At 51.9% G+C, this 15,388-nt stretch overlaps 6 protein-coding genes across 9 annotated transcripts; 5 read left to right on the top strand and 1 right to left on the bottom strand.

Annotated features, from left to right (window-relative positions):
* The first annotated feature begins 167 nt into the window (after window positions 1–167).
* Window positions 168–1,832, top strand: LOC6503923 (P3 protein). Its single transcript, XM_001963819.4, has 2 exons — window positions 168–1,293; window positions 1,349–1,832. Exons 1-2 carry the CDS (start codon window positions 283–285, stop codon window positions 1,661–1,663), a joined length of 1,326 nt encoding a protein of 441 aa, XP_001963855.2. The 5' UTR covers window positions 168–282; the 3' UTR covers window positions 1,664–1,832.
* On the bottom strand, window positions 1,824–8,773 carry LOC6503723 (anaphase-promoting complex subunit 1). 2 transcript variants are annotated; one of them, XM_001963820.4, is made up of 9 exons: window positions 8,215–8,773; window positions 7,402–8,152; window positions 7,182–7,343; window positions 5,930–7,124; window positions 3,829–5,876; window positions 3,341–3,775; window positions 2,699–3,281; window positions 2,137–2,642; window positions 1,824–2,079 (listed from the first exon to the last, which is right to left on the bottom strand). In XM_001963820.4, exons 1-8 carry the CDS (start codon window positions 8,648–8,650, stop codon window positions 2,160–2,162), a joined length of 6,093 nt encoding a protein of 2,030 aa, XP_001963856.1. In that variant the 5' UTR covers window positions 8,651–8,773; the 3' UTR covers window positions 1,824–2,079; window positions 2,137–2,159. The 2 variants fall into 2 exon arrangements, with proteins under 2 accessions (XP_001963856.1, XP_032308477.1); XM_032452586.2 differs by having other exon boundaries at window positions 1,824–2,642.
* Window positions 8,774–8,879: 106 nt separating this feature from the next.
* On the top strand, window positions 8,880–9,699 carry LOC6503924. 3 transcript variants are annotated; one of them, XM_001963821.4, is made up of 2 exons: window positions 8,880–9,017; window positions 9,261–9,699. In XM_001963821.4, the coding sequence occupies exon 2, from the start codon at window positions 9,265–9,267 to the stop codon at window positions 9,427–9,429; it is 165 nt and encodes a 54-aa protein (XP_001963857.2). In that variant the 5' UTR covers window positions 8,880–9,017; window positions 9,261–9,264; the 3' UTR covers window positions 9,430–9,699. The 3 variants fall into 3 exon arrangements, with proteins under 3 accessions (XP_001963857.2, XP_014761118.2, XP_014761119.2); XM_014905632.3 differs by lacking the exon at window positions 8,880–9,017 and adding an exon at window positions 9,079–9,177; XM_014905633.3 differs by lacking the exon at window positions 8,880–9,017 and adding an exon at window positions 9,079–9,110.
* On the top strand, window positions 9,444–9,699 carry LOC116654453 (NADH dehydrogenase [ubiquinone] 1 beta subcomplex subunit 1). Its single transcript, XM_032452587.2, has one exon. It carries the CDS (start codon window positions 9,444–9,446, stop codon window positions 9,609–9,611), a length of 168 nt encoding a protein of 55 aa, XP_032308478.1. The 3' UTR covers window positions 9,612–9,699.
* A 1,212-nt stretch (window positions 9,700–10,911) lies between these two features.
* On the top strand, window positions 10,912–13,609 carry LOC6503925 (CBL-interacting serine/threonine-protein kinase 10). Its single transcript, XM_001963822.4, has one exon. It carries the CDS (start codon window positions 11,009–11,011, stop codon window positions 13,349–13,351), a length of 2,343 nt encoding a protein of 780 aa, XP_001963858.2. The 5' UTR covers window positions 10,912–11,008; the 3' UTR covers window positions 13,352–13,609.
* Window positions 13,604–15,254, top strand: LOC6503926 (acetyl-CoA acetyltransferase B, mitochondrial). The gene is made up of 2 exons (XM_001963823.4): window positions 13,604–14,698; window positions 14,759–15,254. The coding sequence occupies exons 1-2, from the start codon at window positions 13,790–13,792 to the stop codon at window positions 15,092–15,094; spliced, it is 1,245 nt and encodes a 414-aa protein (XP_001963859.1). The 5' UTR covers window positions 13,604–13,789; the 3' UTR covers window positions 15,095–15,254.
* Window positions 15,255–15,388: the final 134 nt, after the last annotated feature.

A 15,388-nucleotide genomic window follows, 5' to 3' on the forward strand; every position in this document is an offset into this window, starting at 1 on the left:
GGCCGGCTGATTCAGTTGATCGCTCGCTGGCCGGTTTCTAGTGGGGACCGCGCGCTCTCCCACTCTGTCTCTCTCTGCCACACGACGCCAGATGGGAGTTGGGGATATTGCCAGCTCGCTCTGACCTGCAATTGCAGCTGTAAAGTCTATTACTTTCGATCCCGCATTTGCGTTTTACTCAGTTTGTTGACTGGTGGGGTGCAGGAGAGTGATATCACGGCGGAGCAGCAAGTATTCCGGCTACGGGTTTCAACACACGCACACACCACATCCGAAACAAAGATGAAAATGGTCTTTCTGTTGGTCTTTCTGCTCGGGTTCTCACCCACTCGGGCCTGGATGGCCCACTTCAGGCCCTCCAGTCTGAATCTCACAATGGACAGGGGTGTGGAGGTGCAGCTGCTGCTGGAAAATCTGGCACCGTCTACTCTTCAGCAGCCGGAACGGTACAGCTTTCAGGTGGAGAGCGCGGATCCGAACGTGGCCAGCATTCCCAAAGACAACTCGAGCATCTTGCTGAAGCTCTTTAGCGAGGAAACCCGCGATTGGAGCGGCCACATCCACGTGGACGGCGTATTCCTGGGCCAAACCAAGATCAGCGTCCGGTTGGTCGACCACTCTCTCAGCACGAGCGAGCTCCCCACGCAATGGAGCAACGACAGCCAGCTGGAGGTGAAGGTTCTGCGGCCCGTCCGGGTCATCGATCACATCTTCCTGGGCTCCATTATCCTCCTGATGTCCCTGCTGTACATAAACTTCGGAGCCGCCCTCAACTTGGAGGTCCTCAGGGGTCTCATCACCCTACCCACCGGACCTTGCATCGGGTTCGTGATGCAGGTCATCGCGATGCCCCTTCTAAGCTACGCCCTTGGCGTCTTCATCTTCCCCAATGCCCCAGCCATGCAGCTGGGGCTCTTCTTCACTGGCATTTCGCCAAGCGGCGGAGCGTCGAACACGTGGAGCGCGGTGCTGGGCGGCAATATACACCTCTCGGTGCTAATGACCACGGTGAGCAATGTGGCTGCCTTCGCCACCATGCCCCTGTGGATCCTAACCCTCGGGCAGTTGATCTTCGATCGCGCTGAGATTGCGACACCCTACTCCAAGATTGGCACCTACTGCGGGGCCCTCATTGTGCCCCTGCTGGTGGGGGTGCTCATTCAGAAGCGATCCGCGAAGGTCACCCGGGTGCTGGTCCGTCTGCTGAAGCCCATCTCTGCGTGCGTGATCCTGTTCATCATCGTGTTTGCCGTGATCACCAACTTCTACATCTTCTACTTGTTCTCATGGCAGGTGAGTTGGGCCAATAGTTTCCCCAAATCTTTTCTTGACTTGTGTTCCTCCTCAGATCGTCGTGGCTGGCATGGCGCTGCCCGGGCTCGGCTACATCTTTGCCTGGCTGGCGGCCAAGCTGCTGCACCAGAACTCCGCCGACGCCCTAACCATAGCCATCGAAACGGGCATTCAGAACACTGGCATCGCCATCTTCCTGTTGACCACCACGCTGCCGCGCCCGGAGGCAGATCTCACCACAGTGGTGCCCGTGTCCGTGGCCATAATGACGCCTCTGCCTCTTCTGGGTATCTATCTCTACAAGAGACTGTGTCTGAGGAATCGAAACGACGGAATCGCAGCCACTGCGGAGTCGGAAAGAATTGTGTGAGCTGGAGAACCCCGTCCAGGATCTCCAGGAGGAATTTTTTATTCAACTTTTGTACCTACTGTTAAATTATTCATAGGGAGGTGTTTTGGCATTGGAACTCCTTGCGTCTTAGCCAAGAATATATGTATTATTATGCACTGTTATTAAATAAAGTATCGCGAATACTTAATGATCAATTTTATTGAATCCATGACAAGTTTGCAGCATAAATGCAAACAGAACTACGGAAGTTATCCTTGCTCCATATACTCTCCTTGAAGAAAACGTAATACTTAGTTCTTACTTAGGTTAAACAGGCGCCACAAGGGCTGAAACTCTTCCAAGATCTCCGATAACACTCTGGACAGGCGCACATGCACGACATACGGTGACGAATTGGAAAATGAAACGATGACCTCTGAGGTGCGAACAACTATCTAAAAAATATACAATGTAAACCAACTGCTCACATACATGTGGGTGTATATATGTACTGTATATATTCTGCGCCAAGAGCTCATTGGGTGGCCATGGAAAAGGCCAAAACAGACGCCTCATCAAGGGTCACAATCTCTGGGGTGCAGGCGAGGGCCTGCAGAATCTTTAACAAACCGAAGACCGTGTGCGCGCCGAGATTCATTTGTCGGAACTCGTAGAGCAGCCGCAGGTGGGTCACCGTTCCCGTGCTCAGGTCCACTCCACTCAGCATATTCGGCATCAGGTTGTAGTAGTTGATCACGCAGAACACCCGCTGCAGGTCCGGTCCACTGACAGTGGTTATGTAGCTCGGATCCAGCCTCTTCCGGCTAAGGAACTCCCTCAAGGGAATACACAGCTCCCGGGTGGAGCCCTCCATTTGCAGCTTGAACAGCTCCTGCATCATCTGGATCAGCTCCACGGAAATGAGCGGGTGATCCGACTCCTTACTCCGACTTAGGTATGCGTCAATCAGTTTCAGCTGCCACACATCGTTGTTCGACACCATGGACTTGGTTACGTGCTGAGAGAGTGCATCAAAAATGAATTTTAAGATCGATTAAATTCTTAAAAACTTACATCGTAGAGTGTTAGATAGACGGGCAGCAGATGCATCCGATCCTTCACCACCGCATTGTAGAAGAGAAGCATCATCTGGTGGCGCTTAACCAGCTCAGAGTAGCTCAGGTCCGTGCCCTTGGTTTCGAGGCATCGGCTCAGGAAGGACTTCACCATCCGCTCGCTGCTGAACTGCTGCAGGTCGTTCATGTCTATCTGCCAGCAAATGCTCTGCTCCATCGTCAGGGTTTGGGCCAGCATGCTCTTCAATCTGTCCGGGTCTTCGAGATGGGACAGGCAGCCCGTGCGCTTCTTGATATCGATGGGGGCGCTCATCTCCAGAGCCTTCTCAAGCTGGTGCCAGTTTCGCGACCGCTCGAAGGACACAGGCCAGTAGTTTTCATCGTCCACGATCACCTTCTGCAGGCTGCTGAGCTCCGGCAGAATGCAAGGGGCTATGGGCAGGCGCCTCAGCTCAGTGGCTCCCACTTCCAGGACCGAGATGTTGGCCAGACACAGCTGATTCGTGTCGATGTCCCGCGGCAGGAATAGTCGCGGCTCCACTGCCAGGACGTACAGATGCCGCAGTGCCTGTAGGTGGTACCTATACAGAAATTATACTGTTTGAGAGGTTTCTGTAGTCCAATCCATTCCGGAACCTACCGATTGTCGTTGCTGTGGATGGGAAACTTGGGAAAGAAGGCACAGACCAGCGCGGCAATTGACTCTGGCGTTTGGGCTATGGTGAATCTGCCCGCGCCCAGGAAGAGTAGTCCCAGCGACATGTGGATGGCCATGTGAGATCCGTAGGTGATGTGCGGATACTGCGGTCCCACTCGCGACCTCAAGTAGCGTATGATCCGCAGAATTTCGCAGTTACCGGAGCCGGCAAACACCAGCGAAATGGAGATGAGAAGCACCATTAGGCAGCTCTCCACGGTGGTGCGGCCAGCACATTCGCCCATAGGCGAGCCGGGGAAACTCAGAAACTCCTTGATCACCGCCCGCAAGGTGGCGAAGGCCTCCATGTTCTCGGTGCCGGCGTACTTGAGGCCGATGCAAAAGGCGCCACCCGCCATAATGTTGCAGTAGGCTTGCCTGTTGGGATGCGGGATTCAATAAGGAAGTAACTAAAAGATCCGAGTACTTACGTGATGGCTTCGTAGTCAACGTCACCGTCTTCGGAGGTGGACTCCTCATCCCGCGAGGGGATCCTTAGATGCACACGAAGCGTAGAGGGAAACTGGGCCTGGAACCAATCGTTATCTGGCCGCACATCCTGCCACAGAATGAGGCCCCGAGCTATCGTACGCAACAGCAGAAAGTCCGGGCGCACCATATCCAGGAGGTAGCGGGAATCCGGAGGCTGCATCCACTCGGCAATCGCCTCATTGCCGGAATTGAAAAACATCAATCCTAGGGCCAGTGTGGCGCCCGGTGCAGTAACATCGATGTTAACGTTGTCGCCTTCGCGCACCTGGAATGAGGCCAGGCGGTATTTCTCCTTTTGGGAGCCGCTGATGGGCCTCTTCACGCCACCAACCATGTAGTAGTGGAGCGTGTCCGGGAGCTGAAGATCTCTCAGACCCGCCGGCGACTCCCCTTGTCCGAGGGTCACTAGACCCAGCGACAAACCTGCAGTCATCGCGTAAGATTCCCGCTCCACGCTGTTCTCCATCTCGGGGCCCGGTGGTCGTCCGATCTCCTGCAGAAGGACTTCAGCAATGTGCCGTTTCGCGGATCCCTGGTAAAGCAAGCCGATGCCCATCAGAGCGGCTACCTGGGTGCTCTGCGGTATGTCCAGCTCCATGGCCGTGGCAGGCAGCAGGGCTTCCAGATGGACGCTCAGCAGCTTGGTGATCTTCGTGTCCATGCTGCCACGGTGGGCGGCAGAAATGCCCAGCAACAAGCCCAGATTGGTCATCTCGTCGCACTTGACCAAGTACTTGTAGAAGCTCATAAAGGACAGAGTCTTGAGGTGGCCGTTGAGACCCAATGCCATGAGAAAACCGGCGTGCTCCAGGGCATTGTTCGCTTGGGTCTTGGGCTTGTTGTAAACAATCCAGGTGGAATCAATGTCCCGGGCCTGTGGTGAGATCTTCAAGCCAGTGGCGACTCCGTTGTGAAAAGAGGGCCACATGTGCATGTTAGCCGGGAACTCGATCTGCTGCATCTCGATGGTGGTGCCCTTCTGGGGCTCCCTGCCCACCAAACAGAGCTTCGGCATAGTCAAGCTGTCGCTGGGGCGCGGCAGCACAGTCCTCAGGGTAAACATACCCCGGCCCAGGGGCAGCGTCATTGTTCTGGCGCACAGGGCGAACAGTTGCTTCTCCTGCTCCTCGATGAACTCGTGGTCGCTCGTGCCCGGCGACTGTTGGACCTCGATTAGTACCGGCTCCGAAGAGTTGAGCAGCCGACGCACTTCCTCCACTCGCATATCGTCGGGAAAGCGAAGCCTCAGCAGCTTTGTGTCCATATTGTCCATGTCGTCGTGCCGGTGTTGCTCTGACTCGTGATCCATCATGGTTCCTCCAGCTGGAGGACACCTCGCCGACAGGGAGTCCTCCTTGTACACCCGACCGCAGTGCGGCTGGCCGATGCTTGTCTCCATGAACGGAAGCTGGGCGTGCGCTGCCAGCTCGGGCCGCAGGATCAGCTCGTAGGTCTGCATACTGCAGCCGACGGGTGGCGAGAGTCTAGCCTCCTCTAGGGCCTCCGCTACAATTAGATGAACAGCAGCTGGGAACCGTTCAATGTCCCGCCGTGTCAGCCGCATAGCAAGGATCAGCTCCAGCAACTGGTGACACCTTGGGGCATCCGCCGTAATGCTCCGCTTCGTTCTTCTAGGGTAGTTTGACTGCACGGCCTCGGGGATCTCCAAAAGCTGCCACCAATGCTTTAGCCTCTCCTGACCATGAGCCACCAGCGAAATGAGCTGCAAGAGATTCCGGCTTCTTTCGTTGACGTTCTCCACATAGCTGTAGGGTATCACCTCCTCAAACCCCACTATTATATGCTCAAGTTGGGCAAAGACACACGGAGCGGGCACCCTTAAGAGTTCCTGATGCATCATCATGGCCCCGTGGTCCGGTCCCAAGAGGGCCATCTTCCCAGTGCGGTGGCTCAGCTCAGGGAAGTCCAGTATGTAGTGTAGCACATAACTCTCCAACTGCATGTCGACGGCTAGCTGGTGTAGGAACTGCAACACTAAAGATTAGGGGGCGACATCTTGGCAATATTTTGTGTACTTACGGTGGACAAATAGGGGAGCGCCGCATTGAAAACAGCGTCCAGCTTGAGGTCCTCGTACAGCAGATGCAGGCTGTAAAAGATGGCGGGTATGACCTGGAACAGCGGCGCACCAATGTCCACACTGTAGCTGTGGCTATCCGATCCGCAAGGAGCCAGAGTCGTTTGCAGCAACAGGAACTCCCAATCGTCGTCCGTGAAATCCTCACAATCGTTGTATTTCCGCCGCTTCTTTGGCTCGTCTAGGGCGCCGAGAGTGGACGTAGAACTGCAGTTGGACCCAGAGCCCGATTCCAAGGTAATGATTTCGCCAGCGAGATTGGTTTGCAGCAGGGGAGTGGCGCATCTCTCATAATTCTCTACCGTTTCCACGTCGGGTGCCGCTGTCAGGCCCATTAGCGAAAGCAGTGTTACCCGGAACAGCTGCCACTCCTGCTCGATGGAGTAGTCCCGCGAGCCCGGAGGATTCCTGGCGCTGTACCACCGTATCACAAAGTGCAGGAACTGGTCGGGGCTTAGAACCTGCCGCAAAGTGGCCACACAACGGGTCAGCAACCGCGTATCGTTCAACAGGGGAAGCGCAATCCTTAGCATCCTGCCGGTGGCATACACCAAGGTTAGCCTATTCCCCGCTGGATCTCTCAGCGATTTGCATATATTATGAGCCTGTCGCTGTGTGAAGGACGCTGACTGCGGCGGAATAGGCGACAGCATGTGCAGCTCCTTGTCGAAGGCGGCTAGGTCCGCTGGGGCTTTTGTGGGCAGCAGACTACTCCTGCGGACTTCTACAAAGGAGCTGCTGCTGCTCGAAGAGGCTACCACTGTGGCGACAGGAGTTTTTAACTGCGCCGGAGTAGGAGCCGGAGATGGAGTGGGCACAGGCGATGGCGTGGGTATGGTTGTGGGCGCCATCAAGGGCGTTATGTGTACTTTGGAAATGAGAACTGTGCCCGTGTAGAGAATCAAACTTCCGCTCGGATCGAGGACCGCGATCATGTGCAGGCGATTGAGTCCTACTGCGTCTTTAGCCGACAATGTGGAGGCCAGTGTGGAAATCTGTATCTCGCTACATCCGTAGCCGGTCAAACGTACCAGCTGAAGGCGACATGAGCGGGCGAGAAGATAGCAAAGGAACGTCTGGCCCACGAGGTCCGTGTGGATGAACGCACGCGAGGCCATCTCGCAGAACTCACGCTGCCTAAAGGATATTTTGGATTAACAAATTACAATATGCCTTAAAGAATATGTATCTTACGTTCCGTAGGTGTTTTCGGTCCAGAGGTGCTCCAGACACATCTCCGGCTCGATGGGCTTAGCTGGCTTCACGTGCGTCATCTTGCGCATGTCCTTCACGGACATCGAGTGCTGGCTGAAGCTGTTTTGGAGCTGGCTCAGAGGCGTTCCCAACGAGGCGCGACTGTGGAAGATAGTTTAGAGTGTAACAATGCCATTAATATGCTTTGCTCCTAACCTACTTGGACTGGCCGAGAATGCCACTGAAAGACTGCGACTGGCTGAGTCCAAACCGCGACGCAGTCGTCAGGCCAGTGGTGGTATTGTTCCTGCTAATGAACGACGCGTTCTGGACCTTTGAAGTGGCTCCCGTCTGTTTGGTGGAATTAAAGCTTTGTGCCCCAGCTGGCGTCACTCGTGGACCTAGAAGGGTTTGCCCCAGCTCTTGCTGTTGCTGGCTGACGTAGTTCACCTCTTCTGGCGTGACCTTCCGCAACCTAGCCACGAAGTGTTTAAAGAACTTGGCATCGTACAACAGAACTAAATCGGAATCCTCCGTGGTAAAAACCACACTGTATTCCGGCTCGGTCATGTAGCCTGTGGAATTAGTAGCAGTCTTTAGGACCACGGGACATGCTTCGTGCAGAGGATGCGACATGGAAAACAACCTCGGCATGGGTATGGACAAATGGGATATCAGAGCATTGCTGGAATCTTTCTCCAAAAGCAGACCATGTATCGTTTGCCACACCTGGGACACGGGAAAGTCTAAGTTGGCCAGGAAATCCTCGCCATCGTCGCAATAAACCCTCAACGCATTCTGGTCCATAACACAGATGGCCGTTAATTTATCATCCTCGGACTGAAGGGCGGCTTTCAACTGAGCCAAGCGACCCCGCACGAAGGTTCTGTTAAGAAAACAAGCGAATCTAACAGGTGAATCGCAGGTAAAGCACATTCGTCTGAATACCCCGTCATCATCATCGTCAAGGCCTGTGTTTGATAAACAAGAGATTGAAATTTCTTCGTCCATTATCCATTTTTTGTACACAAACCCTGTGTCCAAACAACCGTGTTTCGGTTGACATATAGCTCCTCCTCGTTGTTTACCATATAGTCGCACATGGGTTCCTCGCGTCGCTCCGGCGCCGGATGCAACAGGCTTTGGGGTAACGAGGTGAGCTGAGTTGCCGCCGCCGCGTTGGGTCCACAACGCTTCGTCCTCTCAATAAGCTGTCTCCGCCGCGCGGCCCGCTCCTCGGCGGCCTCGTAGTCGTCATACAGCTCTCGAATTGCCCAGAACTCCTGGCCAGCGGACGAATCTTCGCCAGCCGAAGAAATATTTACATTTTGCAGGCGCTGCAGCAGCAGGTGTTCCGTAGTGGGAATGCCGCTTCGGGGAAGGGGCTGGTCCTGGGGGCCAGGATGCTCGGCAGCCGACTGACGGCCGCGAGGTACAAACTCCAGCGGCGGTTCTGCGACGGCGATCATCTCCGCCTCGGAAAATGCATCCAGCGTAGCGATCTCACTCCAAATTGGCCAGAAAAGCGCGCTCCGACGCCGGTCGAAAGCAGGTTTAGTGTGGCCAAGTAGCCGGCATGTAGTCCCCCCCAAAAATGTCTTGAAGTGGGTGTAGTTTTTTCCAATAAGAATAGTTTTGTGGTATTTAAAAAAAGAAACATATTATTAACCAAAAATCCATTCATTAATTAATATTTTTAGTTTTAGGCATTAATAATCCGTTTAGAATCATTTCTATATATTCGATAACTCAATCGATAAATCTGTAACCGAAATGGAGCTGCCAACGCCTTCAAATTGAACACAGTCGACAGCCCTGGAGCTATCGGTCCTATAAGTAAGTTGAAAACAAAACTTATTTAGTAATTGCTGAACGAAATTGTAAAAAATAGCATTCAAAACACATACCATCGCTTTTCCCGGAGACGGAGTAAGGCGACTTCACCCGGCAGACACCATTACCATCATCAGACACCCGCATCAAGCATTTTCATTACGTAACTGCATGCTGCATAGAATATCCCACTTGCCGTTTAAACCCACATCGATTGTGTTGTTCTGTTTCTGTAATCCATTCCAGACCTATGGGCAGTAGCATTGTGGTGCAATTGGCTCGAAAGTACGGCGCAGTGATATTCTTTCCCACTGTTGCAGTCGGCTCGATTTACGCAGATTGGTCGCACACCCGCGAGTGGAAACGCCAGCAGCAACAGTTGAAGCTCAGTGCTCACCTGAAGGAACAAAGCTAGACGAGATCGGGATCATGGTTCTGGGTCTGGACAAACGATACTTGTGGAGCGCCCTGCCGCTGTTGGGATTCGCCATTGGACACTTCCTGGACAAGAAGGAAACGGAACGGATGACCATGTTCCGTGACAAAAGTGCTCTGTACGGTCGACCAGGAGGCAGCGATAAGGAACCGTCTTGGTAATCCTTCCGGCTATCATCTCCTGCAGTCTTAGCGTAATCCCATGTTTTTTTTCGCTGTTAAACAATAAACCGTAAAATGGCCTGGTGAATGTGAGTGCGTCTATTGTTATCTCGTGTCCGTATTTACCTGCGGAGGAAATCTGCGGTTGCGGGGGCGAAACGTGATTTATTTGTGAAGGATTGCGTCCCTTTGTTTGTTTTACACAAGAAATCCCTTAAACCATCAACACGCGGCCTGAAGATAAGCCCGAAAATCGCTACATAACTCGTCCTTCGGGGGAATCTACCTGGGCGTCCTGGTTGAAACCGGAATTTAATATAATTTGCAGCGTAATGTCGTAGGCTATATATGTATTCTTTTTTTTATCAATTATGTTTGTTTACCAAAAAATCCTTAGTGCCGTCGCCACTGATCGTTGAACCCAGAACAGTTAGGATCCCCCACCTCTCCTTGGAATATGATTATGAAATTTGAAGAGCACAAATTGAAATACCAAGCAAGAAAACCAATTTATTTTCATGGTCTGGGGTTGGGGGTATACATAGGTTTCGGGTTCAGGTACAGGTTCAGGTTCGGGGTCGAGCGTGGTAAATCGCTGCAATTGGGTGTCATTGTGTCCCATGGCCAGTAGTTTGCACACAGGCGCAGTGGGTTCGGGATTCTTGGGCTCTCTCACAAGTGTGCCCTCCCCGCAGGAGGCCTGGAGAACGGGAAGAGATTTGCAAAGTGCATCTTCATTCTAGGAACGAAAAAAGATACATATCCAGATACCAGGACGGAGAACGACGGCTGTAAAACAGCTAAATTTTTAACATTAACAAGGATGTGTGAAAATTGAGAAGGTCAAATTAATAAACTAGGTTGTTGGCTCTCTAATAGTATTCCTAATTTTATGATATTTCAAATAACTTGTTTTTCCTATTTATGAAATGCTAATACTTGGCAGATTCTTAAATGTCTTACCTTTCCGATCCTATACAGAGAAAGTTTTTACCCATTTTGTCGCTATTTTTCAAGGGCTACCTTCATGATTTTGTACAAAAATTGGAATAAAGATATATAAGATATTCATTAAAGAGTTTATGGACTGAACACATTACAAATTTGTATTCCACGTTCCAAATTAAGAAATATTTAAACCTCGGCTAGTACTTGCAAGATCCAAATACAAATTCAAATAGAAAAGGAAAGCAATAGTCTCTAATAATTCTAAAAACCACAATAAACGACTTCGTAATACCTAGAAATATCTTAAAAACCATAAATTCAAAAAATGGCTAGTTTTGAAAAGTCATAGCCAGATCTAGCGGGACAGCAACAAGTGCACAGCACTGTCCTTTTCGCAGGTAGCTTGCTCGAGTGTATGTGTGCGCAGGCGGGCAAGCGTTCTGCCGAAAATGAAGAAGCCAGAAATACAGAAAACAAAATCCTGCCCCAAAAACCAGTCCTCACTTGAGTTTTACATTTCGAGGCGATCGGACCTAGAGCGGGAGAGCGGACAAACTATTAAGCGGGGAAAACAAGTGGATAAACCTACGAATATGAGCAAGCCCAAGGAGACCCGGGACTCTCCGCCGTTGGACTTTGCCCAGAAGACCCTTCAGGACTATGAAGTGCTTGCCGTTATGGGAAATGGGTCCTTTGGCACTTGCTACAAGGTGCGGGACAAGGCGACGGGGGAGCTTTACGCCTGGAAAGGAATGAACTACGACGAACTGGATGACGCCAAGTGCGAGGCCCTGGTCTCGGAGATTAGCGTGCTGCGCCAACTGCAGCATCCGAACATAGTGCAATACTACCACCACCTGGTCAACAAGGAGGCCAAGTCCGTGTACATTGTCATGGAGTGCTGTGCGGGCGGAGATCTGGCCCAGTTAATACAGAAGGCTCGGAGCCGGCGTTGTCGGTTCGAGGAGCCATATATCTGGCGGGTGCTCTTTCAACTGTGCAGGGCCCTGCAGGTCTGCCACAACAAGATACCCAACGGCACCATCCTACATCGGGACATCAAGCCGGCAAACATCTTCCTGGACGCAGACGGCAATGCCAAGCTAGGAGACTTCGGCTTGGCTAGGATGCTCAGAAGAGATCAGAGCTTTGCGGCCTCGTTTGTGGGCACGCCACACTACATGAGCCCCGAACTGGTACGGGGAAGGAAGTACGACCGTAAAAGCGATGTCTGGGCAGTCGGATGCTTGGTCTACGAGATGTGTGCCCTGCGGCCACCGTTCCGTGGACGTCAGTTCGACCAGCTCTCCGAGAAGATTGCCCAGGGCGAGTTTAGCCGAATTCCGGCCGTCTACAGCGCTGATCTTCAGGAGATTATCGCCTTTATGCTGGCCGTTGATCATGAGCAGCGTCCTGGTATCGAGGTTATCATTCGGCACCCGCTGGTCGTGCGAAATATATCCCAGTTGGAAGGCGCTTTCCCCACCCTGGTGGAGGCTGGCGAGGACTTTTACTTCCTGCCCACGGGCGGCAGGCTCTTTGAGACGGAGGACGGAGGGCAGGTGCCACCCGAACTCTCCAGCACCATGTTCACGGAGCAGTATAGCTTCAACGAAGGCTACGGGCAGAGAAGACTCAGCGTGACGGGCGTGTTTACGCCGGATCTGAGGAGTGAACTGTTTTACTCGGCAAAGAGAAGGATTTTTCCTGGAAGAAAACTGCAGCAATCCGATCCGGCCTTATACGAGAGTATAAGGCGCGAGGACAGGGAAGTGGAGCTGGATTTTGATGAGGAAGTGAAGAAGGAGGAAGATCAGCCAGTCGGCGAGCCACTTAAGCCCATGTTGGACAGCAGCCCGGCAGCACTGACCCAGAACATCTTTGATGAAGTTCTAAAGACCCGTCTTCATGCCATTCGTGCTCAGGAGTCTCTGCTGCAGCAGAAGCTCGTGGAGCTCAAGGCACGGGAACAGGAGCTGTTAGTGTCTGAGCAGCGCGTCCAGACCCTGGAGAGGCAGCTGCAGGAGAAGCTGCTCCAACAGGATAAGCACGTTTGTAAGTGCGATCAACTCCCTGCACCACCCATTCCTCCAAGGAAACCGTTAAAGACGCCACACGACGACACCTACTGCACTATAGAGTTAAACGATACTTCCCCAACGGTGGCCAAACTGAACCTGGCCACTTTGCCCGCTCCAAAGTCCCTGCACAGTAACGGGAATACCTTGAGGAAGGTGACCTTTCAATCCCCCCAGAAATTTGTCACCTATGGAATTGAAAATGTGCCGCCGCCCCACATCAATGATGCGCCTGCGGCAGTGCCCATGCAGATGAGCGTGTCCAGCAATGATTCAGGAGACAGCCAGGCTTCCTCTACCCGGAGAAAGTCGATTCTGTCCCTATTCGGCCTGAACCGCGGCTCTAAGGCAGCCTCCAAATCTTTGCCAGCTGTAAACCAGCCGCCGCAGACGTCGACCAACCAACGCGTCCAACGTCCGCCTTTGGCTCTGAGGCCACCTGTTACCCAAGAACAAGTACCATCAACAGCCGCTCCTGCGGTGGCTAATCTCTGGACCAAGGAGCAGAAGAAACAGGCCTTCGAGTTGCTGGCGGCCATGAATGCAGCGGAAAGAGAAGCAGCAGGAGCAGTACCAGTAGCCGGACGTCGTCAGCATCTCCGGCAATCCGTTAGGGAAAGAAACTCCACTTTGCAGCGAAATCGCATGCGCCGCTCCTTGGTTCTGGCTAATGGACATCAGAAGCTATCAACGCGCGACCAGATGCTGATTTGAAAAAAGGAGGAAGTTGGAGAACAGAAGGAGTATCCAGATCCATGGCTACCATGGACACTACGAGCGTTGTGATGTGGAAAAGTTCCGTAAAATATGATTATTTTTTTGTGCGCTTTTTTTTCAATTTGTATTATTAGTTTTTAAGATTTTTATTTTTTTCTGCTGCCATATATTGTGCAATTTGCATTCATATTACTTAAATATAAGAAATTCAGCATTTTTTACTGAATAAAAGGATTTTTTATCAATAATATGAGACGAAATTGATAATTTTAAATATATCTGCGACTTGGCGCCCACAATTCCGTGATTATTCGATTGCTTATCGATAGTCGTTATGCTGATAACCCAACGATCGGCTTGTTATGCAAGCAACAGGTGATACCAGTCATTCTTGAGTGGATTCGCCATACCGCACTTGTGAATTAATTAACCAAGATGTCCACCCGAATGCTGCAGGCCACCCGCCGCTTGTGCGCTCAGGAATTCTCGCGCAGATCCTACAGCTCCAAGATTCCCGAGGTGGTGGTTGTCTCGGCCGCCCGTACGCCCATCGGAAGCTTTCAGAGCCAGCTTGCGCCTCTGAGTGCTACCCAGCTGGGGGCCACTGCCATCGATGCGGCGATCCAGCGAGCAGGAATCGCCAAAACCGATGTCCAGGAAGTGATTATGGGCAATGTGGTGTCTGCAGGACTGGGCCAGGCTCCAGCCCGTCAGGCGGCTATCTTTGCTGGACTACCCACAAACGTTTGCTGCACTACCGTCAACAAGGTGTGCTCTTCTGGAATGAAATCCGTGATGCTGGGCGCACAGTCCTTGCAACTCGGCTACGCGGATGTGGTCGTGGCCGGCGGTATGGAGTCGATGTCAAATGTGCCATATTATCTCAAGCGAGGTGCAACTCCCTACGGCGGTGTTAAGCTTGTCGATGGTATTGTATTCGATGGTCTCTGGGATGTTTACAACAAGTTCCACATGGGCAACTGTGCCGAGAACACAGCCAAGAAGCTGGAAATCACTCGCCAGCAACAAGATGAGTTTGCCATCGAGTCTTACAAGCGATCCGCTGCCGCGTGGAGTAACAAAGTCTTTGCAGATGAAATTGCTCCGGTCAAAATCCAGCTGAAGAGGAAGCCAGAGGTCACCATTACCGAGGATGAGGAGTACAAGAGGGTGAACTTCGACAAGTTTGGTCAGCTCGCCACAGTATTCCAAAAGGAGAACGGCACGGTTACGGCCGGAAATGCTTCAACCTTGAACGATGGTGGAGCGGCCGTGGTCCTGATGACCGCTGAGGCGGCTCAGAAGGCTGGCGTCAAGCCTCTTGCCAGGATTGTAGCTTTCCAGGTTCGATATCCTTATGGAGAGATATTTTATACATCATTTTACTAATTACATTATTTTTAGGATGCCGAAACCGATCCCATTGACTTCCCCATTGCTCCTGCCTTGGCCATCCCCAAGCTCTTGGAGCGCGCCTCCGTGAATAAGCAGGATGTGGCCTTGTGGGAGATCAACGAAGCCTTCTCTTTGGTAGTGCTTGCAAATATCAAGAAGCTGGATGTGGACCCAGCCAAGGTGAATGTGCATGGCGGTGCCGTGTCCATAGGCCATCCGATCGGCATGTCTGGAGCCCGTTTGGTTGCCCATCTATCGCACAGCTTGAAGAAGGGCGAACTGGGATGTGCCTCCATCTGCAACGGCGGCGGTGGTGCCTCCTCCATTCTCCTGGAGAAGCTCTAAATTTGGACCAGTCTCTCGAAACCAGAAATGCATTTACCTATTATACGACTATTTACAGTGCAAAGGTCAATCGGAATATTTTTCGAAATTGTATGAGTATGTCCGAGCATTTATTGACATATTGTGATTTGCATAATAAAATTATGAAATAATATAGAAATCGAGTGGAACTTTCCGTTTATGAATATGTATATGAATATAAGAATATTTAATCGATTTTAAAATAGGTTTTTGCTATCGATTCCAAATTTTAGAATATAACTTCCAAAAAAACGAAAAATAGCATTATCGCAA

This window comes from Drosophila ananassae, chromosome XL (genome assembly GCF_017639315.1).
Source record: "Drosophila ananassae strain 14024-0371.13 chromosome XL, ASM1763931v2, whole genome shotgun sequence".
Lineage (NCBI taxonomy): Eukaryota > Metazoa > Arthropoda > Insecta > Diptera > Drosophilidae > Drosophila > Drosophila ananassae.

Bases quoted from the DNA above. Each gene is read 5' to 3' on its own strand.
- LOC6503923 (XM_001963819.4), top strand. From the start codon at position 283: ATGAAAATGGTCTTTCTGTTGGTCTTTCTGCTCGGGTTCTCACCCACT. The intron at 1,294-1,348 runs GTGAGTTGGGCC...GTTCCTCCTCAG, and splicing joins TCTACTTGTTCTCATGGCAG to ATCGTCGTGGCTGGCATGGC.
- LOC116654453 (XM_032452587.2), top strand. From the start codon at position 9,444: ATGGTTCTGGGTCTGGACAAACGATACTTGTGGAGCGCCCTGCCGCTG.
- LOC6503723 (XM_001963820.4), bottom strand. From the start codon at position 8,650: ATGATCGCCGTCGCAGAACCGCCGCTGGAGTTTGTACCTCGCGGCCGT. The intron at 5,877-5,929 runs GTAAGTACACAA...TTAGTGTTGCAG, and splicing joins CGCTCCCCTATTTGTCCACC to TTCCTACACCAGCTAGCCGT. The intron at 3,282-3,340 runs GTAGGTTCCGGA...ATTTCTGTATAG, and splicing joins ATCCACAGCAACGACAATCG to GTACCACCTACAGGCACTGC.
- LOC6503925 (XM_001963822.4), top strand. From the start codon at position 11,009: ATGAAGAAGCCAGAAATACAGAAAACAAAATCCTGCCCCAAAAACCAG.
- LOC6503924 (XM_001963821.4), top strand. From the start codon at position 9,265: ATGGGCAGTAGCATTGTGGTGCAATTGGCTCGAAAGTACGGCGCAGTG.
- LOC6503926 (XM_001963823.4), top strand. From the start codon at position 13,790: ATGTCCACCCGAATGCTGCAGGCCACCCGCCGCTTGTGCGCTCAGGAA. The intron at 14,699-14,758 runs GTTCGATATCCT...CATTATTTTTAG, and splicing joins CCAGGATTGTAGCTTTCCAG to GATGCCGAAACCGATCCCAT.